The 6,946-nt window shown below is 62.9% G+C and overlaps 1 protein-coding gene across 2 annotated transcripts in view; it reads right to left on the bottom strand.

Moving 5' to 3' along the window:
* Nucleotides 1-928: 928 nt before the first annotated feature.
* The window catches only part of EEFSEC (eukaryotic elongation factor, selenocysteine-tRNA specific), a 171,771-nt gene continuing 165,753 nt past the window's right edge, over nucleotides 929-6,946 (bottom strand). The window contains exon 7 of one of the 2 annotated variants that reach the window (XM_082639159.1): nucleotides 929-1,265. In XM_082639159.1, coding sequence (XP_082495285.1) covers nucleotides 1,246-1,265 — 20 coding nt within the window. In that variant the 3' untranslated portion in view covers nucleotides 929-1,245. Of the gene's footprint in view, nucleotides 1,266-3,538; nucleotides 3,588-6,946 lie in introns of those variants that run through there. The other variant, XM_082639160.1, reaches the window with a different exon arrangement.

The raw sequence follows: 6,946 nt of genomic DNA, 5'->3' as shown, positions 1-6,946 counted from the left end.
GGGACCACTTCCCTGAAATACTTCCTGCACGCAAACCTCATTTTTCAGGCAGATCCGAGGGCTGCCTTTCCCAAGGTCTGTGCTGAGATGAGGGAAGTCCTGTCTGTGGGGACTAAGGGCTCCTTCCATGGCCGTCCCCACGGGTCTCCTCCCTAGAAAGTGTGGTGACCACAACTGCTCCCTAGGGCTGTGAGACCCCAGAGGTTTATTGGTCAGGGTCCCGGCAGGAGAGAGATGACACTAAAACCTCTCAGGTGGAAGGGTCTAATGAAGGGACTCTTTGGGGCGTGGCGACTTTACAGATAGCAGGAGCCAGCCCTGGGGCTTCCAGAAGGTCTGACACACAACCAAGCCTGGGCCCACCTGAGACGTGGGGTCCTGAACAAGCTCACGCCCGGGCAACCTCAGTCTGCCTGGCTCTTGGCTCTGGAACCTCGTCATGTGCCCGTACAAACCTTACCTGCAGTACGTCCAGCCTGGGCAACCTTGGGCCTGTACCACCCCTGCCCAGGATCACCTCTTTCTGTGCCACTTCTCACTGCAGGCAGGGGAGGGGGTCCAGAGAGGGCACCCGTGTGGCCCCCAAAAGGTGCCAGCAGCTGGGACAAGACAGGCCCAGACCCCCTGCCACCCTTGAGTCAGGCCAGGCCTGGGCCACCCCCCTGTCTTAGCCCAGCGTGGGTCTTCCGCTCAGCCCAGCCAACCTGCACGGACCTTATCTTGGCCATCTATCGGGCCACCTGGACCAACCAGTCCTGCCAGAAACTGGATCTGGGCATAAAGGCCCCTCCCTGGAGGGGTGTGTGAGATAAACCCTCCACCTTCCACTGGTCTCTCCTGCTTGCCTGAGCCAGAGGGCCAGGGCCTGGGGTGGAGGTGCTGGGCTGCTGGTCTCCCCTCCCCTCCCCCACCGTCTCCTGTAACAGGCAAGGTTGGGACTGACACTGACACCCCTCTCCCACCAACCTCCTGGGTCTGCCAGTCAAAACTTGGGCACGGGAGGGGGGTCACTGGGGAGAACCAGGAGGCACCCAGGAAGACCGTCTCATCTCCATTTGTAAAAATTGCACTGACCCATCACATCAGGACACTGCTTCTCCTTCATGGGAGTCTCTGTCACTTGTGTCCCCAACGTGCCTGGCTTTACGCACTCCTCAGACGGCCCTGGAGGGGTAGGTGTCGTGATGTTCCCACTTCCAGATGAGGAAAACTGAGGTCAGTCGCCCAAGGTTGCGCAGCCCAAGGTCACACATAGCAGGAACGCCCTTTAAAGATAAAGGCCTAGTAGTAAAATCACTGGACCAAAGCTCCCACAGAATTGCAAGCGCGATTTGGATTGACAAACTGGGTGCCAGCAGGGGTGCTCGCGGGGGGCACTCCCCCAAGAGAGGAGCCCTGCCCACAGCGCCCTGCTGCTGGCCAGTTGCTTTACCTGGGAGGCGGGAAGAGGACTTGTTACTCTGGCTGCTTCTCTTGGACCCCAAGCATCAGGTCCACGCATGTTGGTCATTTCTGCACCTTCTGGCCTGAATTCCAGGCCTCTGTTCTGTTCTTTGCAGGCAAAGACAAGGGCTGGGGGCCACGTTTCCGCTGCTCCCTGCCTTGGGCTCCCCACCCGCAAAGTGGGGAGAGAAGGTCCCAGGGAGGACGTGGTGACCCTGCGGGACAGACACCAGCTCCTCCAGGCCTGATTCCAGCCCAGGAATGTTTCTCTTCCCAGGCCTGGCCTCAGGCCTGACTCCTGACACCAGGCAGTAAATAACTTTCCATTTGATCACCTCTCTTGGTGAATCTTTTGCTCTGGGGAAAGTGGGCGTATCCCCAGGCAAGGCCCCACCCGCCTGCCTGCCCTAGGAGGGGCAGCTCTGGGAGGTGGTGGTGGGGGTCCTGGCATCTGGAGCATCTGTGCCTTTATCAAGAGCACCCACCAAGGTGGGATGTTTACACCCTGTGCCATTAGCCTCCCCGCAGCCTTTGAGCCCAGAAGCTCATCCCAGTCACCTTCCCTGGCTTGGGGCACCGCCCTCAAAGCGCAGATGGGAAGGCTGAGGCCGGCGGGGCCAGGGATTGGGTTCCCCCCACCCGCGGTGCCGGCAGGGGTCGGGGGTGGCCACAGAGGCCTGCTCCGCTGGTCCTGCTCGACTGGGTCCCGTCCGTGCGGGAGGGATGGGGGCTGTTCCCCAAGTGTGCCCGCACCCCGCAGGGGAAACCCGCAGGTCCTCCGCCTGGAATGCCAGGAGACAGGCCCAGAGACGCCCAGCCACTGGCGCGGGCCGCCCAGCACCAGGGAGATCCGGTTCCGGCCGGAGGACAAAGCGGGTCTGGGGCCGGCCCGGGCCCGCTTGGGGAGCGGGCGCCCCGGGTCAGCTGGGGAGCGGGCGCGCGCCGCCAGCGGGCATCTGCATGACAAAGCGCGGCGCCGGTGGGAGCGGCCGAGCGGAGCCCGCCCGCAGCCGCAGCTGCCCCGCTAAGCCGCCGCCCCGCGCCCGCCGCCCGTCCGGAGCTGGGGGCGGGGGCGGCACGCGAGCCCGGCGCTCAGCTGTGTTTGCTCGGGGGGCGCCGCGCGGGGCGGCGGGGCTGCGGCGCGGGACAAAGACCGGGTCTGACCGACCCCGCAGGTGGCGAGGGGGAGGGGAGGGCTGCGGCCCCCAGCCGCCCAGGCTGCCCCCCGGCGTTGCCTCCCCGGCCTGCGTTCCGGAGCTGCGTCCAGGCCCCTCCCCTGGACCCCGAGTTGACAAATGATGTCAGCATCCGTCCGTCTTAGCTTGCTGCGCACCACGGGCCGCCGCTGTCCTCACGGCCATCTCCACTTACCCACCCCACTCACGCATCCCCAACGGGGAGCCCGCGTCGTGTCCCCCATGGGCCTCCGCTCCCAGCCTCCTCCTCAGCTGCTTTCCCTGCGCAGCCCCCCAGGCCCACTGTGCCCTGACCCAGCCTCCTCCACCTCCCCATCCCCCCATCTTCCAGGTGCCTAGCCCAGACCTAGGCATCTTTCTGACATCTCTGTACTGGTGGACCTTTGAGGTCTATCCAGAATAGAGCCAACTGCTTCCAGCCCCGCTGCTGCCCCTGGTCCAGCCCCCATGCCCTCTTGCCTGGACGGTTGCAGTAGCCTCCATCCTGTGCTCCCTGCCTCTGCCCCAGTGGCCGCCAGAAGGATCCTGTGGAAACCAAAGGCAGACCTCACGTCTCCACACCCTCCCTTGGCTCTCACCTTACTCAGGGGAAAAGCTGAAGCCCTCACAGCCCGAGGCCCACCTCATCTCCTTCCAGCCCCGCCGCCCCACCTCCCTGGCCCGAATCTCTCCACTTCAGCCATACCTGTCTCCTGCGCATTCCTCGAGCAGCCAGGCCTTCAGGGCCTTTGCACTGGCTTTTGGGCCTGCTTCGATCACGTCACCGGATATCTGTGTGCCTCACTCCCTCAGATCCTTCAGGCCTTTACGCCGATCGCCCCTCTTCAGTGAGGCCCTCCTTGGCCACCCTGTCTACAACGTCAAGCCTTCCTGGCTCCCTCTCGGTCCTTCTGGCCACGTGGCATTCCTATGTGGCAGTCACTCACTTACTTGCTCATTTTCTGTCCCCTGTGGACAGCAAGAGGCACCAGGACAGAGACTGTCTCTTGCCTGCTGTTACGACCCCCAAACCTAGCACTGACTCTGTTACACAGAGGTGTTCAGTAAACATTTGCTGAATGAATGAATAACTTAAAGCATTTACCCCTGCACTGCAGCCCTGCAAGGTAGGCCCTGTCTCCTCCGCTTCACAGGTGAAAGCACTGAAGCACAGAAAGAGCAAGCAGCCTGCCCAGGGTCTCCCGATTAGGAAGCCTGGGAGGCAGGACACAGTTCCTAGCAAGGTCTCAAACTAGAGGCCCTCACGCTGGTTTTGGCCCCCAGAGAGAGTTTCTGTGGCTTGAACAGTTTCAGAAAAAGTTGAATCGGTTGTGGCCATTTAAAAAATCACGAGATTTTGTGTAAAAACCCAGACCGCCAGCTTTTCTGGGAGAATCGGAACCTCTGGCCACACTGGGTGCTCAGTCCCACAGGCGACCATGGGCTGGAGTTGGGCAGCAGTCGCCCCTCAGACAGGGTGTGGGCGACCCCACTTGCCGAGGCTCCATCAGGCTGCTCCCCGCCCAGGCCCCTGTCCTGCGAGCTTTCGCTCCTCTGGGCCTCTGCCCTTCCGGGTCACTCTGCCTGGAATCCTGCCCCACGATTCTCTGCCTGGCTGCCTCTTCCTTGTCACTCAGGCAGGTCTTAGCCCAAAGGTCCCGTCCTCCGAGAAGCCCTCCCTGATTACGCTGGCTAATTCTCATTATCTGAAATCACCTCACCCATCTCTGGTGCATGCTGTCCCTCTTCCCCAACAGAATGGCAGTCCCAGGAGGGCAGGGCCCAGGTCAGCCTCGCCACGCCTGTCCAGGAAGGACAGCACCTGACCCTGAGGGCACCTGTTGATTGGCCGAATGAATGTAGGAATGAGGGGTTCTCCTTTAGCGCCGCTGCTTCTGGTTCCTTCCCGGGCGCCTTGTGCTCACACCTGTGCCCTGACGCTCTCGGCAGGAGCTCACAGGTTGGGTGGCACGAGGTCGCGGGCCCCTTGCCAGCGGGACAGGCCTCAGTGGTTTCTGGTTCTGTGACCACCTTGAGGGGCTTGGGGAACCCTCTCTCACTTTGCCCTCAGCTCCCCAGGCTCTCGCCACAGACGCGGCGCCCTGAGTCTTCTGGGTCAGCACCAGGGTCGCCTCCTGGGGTTCCAGATGCAGCTCGGCTCCCGCCCGCCCACCAGCCTCGCTCCTGGTCAGGCCGTGTCGCCGGGGAGCCTTCAGGAGTAGAAGGGCCAGTGGTGGGCTGACTGGTGTGTAGGCTCGAGATCAGGCCTGGCTCTAGCCGCTTCTCCCTGTCTGACCTTGAGCAACTTCACTCGCCTCTCTGAGCCCGTTACCCGCTCTGTGAACCGGGACCCCTGCCCGACTTGAGACTTGTGCCAGTTCCTGGGCTCACACACGGCTGCCAGCACACAGTAGGTGCTCAGGACTACATGCCCCCACCCCGTGTGTGGATGGACGCCTGGAGCCCAGCCCATGACGATCACTCCTCCCTGTGGGCCAGCTGGCCATCTGTGTGCTCACTTGTGTGTGGTCTTGGGTGACTCGGAACCACGTGTGTGAACGTGTGAGTGGACACATGTGTGACAGTGGGGTCCAGGTGCCTGGAGTGGCCTGGCCAGTCCTCACCGGCCAAGGTGAAGTGGGTGGGAGCTGGCTCGCCCGCCCCTCCAGGTAGCCCTCGAGGCAGGAGGGCGGGCAGGTCAGCCTGAGCCAGAAGGGACTGGCTGGTGTGGGGGAGGGGCGCTGTACCCCAGGGCAGTCAGTTCCCAGGCCCGGCCCTGCTGGTCATGCTCCAGGTCCCAGGGCCAGTGCCCGGAGAGGGCGGCTGGACCCTGGCGTCGGTCACTGCAGCCCCGGGAGCCTCTCCTCTGACCATGCCACCGATGAGGCCCCCGGCAGGGCAGGGCCCAGAGCCCGAGCACTGGTCCCCACCCACCTCGTCTTCTACCTCAAGGCTGCTGCCCAGCCTCGCAGCTCCCACTTCAGCACCGCGTTCTGCACCCATGTGACTGCCCTCCCACCGGACTGGGGGACTGGTGAGGGCAGGGACCCTCTCATGGTCACGGCCGTGGGGAGGCAGGACGCCAAATGCTCATTCAACTCACATCCAAACCTCCGTTGCTTGCTGATGGGATGTGTAGGCTGCATGTGTGGAGATGTGGCCATTGCATCCACAGCAGCAGCCTCGGAAGCTGTCCTGGGCCCCCAGCTTTCAGACGGGCTTAGAGGGACACACAGGCTCCGCGCCCAGCCACCACTCTCCACGTGGGAGCCACATCTGACCTTCAGCCCCAGAACAAAAAGAATCTCCGCGGCCCCCTCCCGAGAATCCAGGCTTGGCTGGCGGTGGGTGTCTGCTGTGCACCCTGTCTCTGCACAGTTCCTGAGGGCCACAGGCCCACCGAACAGAAAGATCCCCACCCGCCTGGACCCGCACAGAAAACTGAGGCTCCGCAGCGGCCTGTGTATCCGCACTGGCCTCTCCAGGGCTGCTCATCTGTGCAAGGCCTCCCTCAGCCTGTCTCAGGCCCGTCAGCGGGGAGCAAGCCAGAGACCCCAGGAAATGCTGTCCCCCTGCTGCTCCTCAGGACCCCGGAAGAGACCTGGGGGGACGGCTGGCCCTGGGCACAATGGACAGAGGGACAGCAGAGGAGCAACAGCCCCAGGAGGCTGCCCGCCTGGCCCTGTTTCCAGAAGCATTGAGCCTGGGACAGAGGCACAGAGACGGAGACAGTAAAGCAGGGAGAGACCCTCCCACACACTCAGCTGTCGGCTGGGGATGGGACTGGGACTGGCAGCCGTGGTCTTCTCGGATCCGGACTCAGGACGCCAACTGCTAACCCCCAGCCCAGACTGGCCTGAGTTTTCACCGCCCGACTGCCCGGCGTGCGGCTGTGAGCGAGCATATGCACCTGCAGGGCTGGCGCAGGCAGCGGCCTTGGGACACGCGTGGACGAGTGGGAGGTCACCACCCGCCTCCGTGTGCGTGTCCGTCACCGTGTCCCTGTGCGACTGGGTGACGCTCAGCCACACCGCGGCCTCCCGGGTGGTGCTGTGGGGCTGCCCGAACCCCAGAGCTCTTGCGCGGCCGCGACCCCAGCCCTGGACCCTGCGTCGGGAGCCCGGGCTGCCCACCCGGGTGCTTTTGTCCGTTTCTGAAGTGACAAGAGGCACACAAAAGGGCTTTTAATTAAATCAAAGGAAGGGGAAACGGGCCAGCCGGGCCGCTATTATGTTACCAAATGCGAAAACGAAAACTTATTTTTTAAAGCTCTGGTATTAATTTGAGATTATTCAGATAGTTAATTAAAAGTGCAGCATGTGTTAAAT

The sequence above is a fragment of the Mesoplodon mirus genome (genome assembly GCF_964341445.2).
Source record: "Mesoplodon mirus genome assembly, chromosome: 12".
In the NCBI taxonomy this organism is placed as follows: domain Eukaryota; kingdom Metazoa; phylum Chordata; class Mammalia; order Artiodactyla; family Ziphiidae; genus Mesoplodon; species Mesoplodon mirus.
This window is presented reverse-complemented; position numbering and strand designations above follow the sequence as displayed.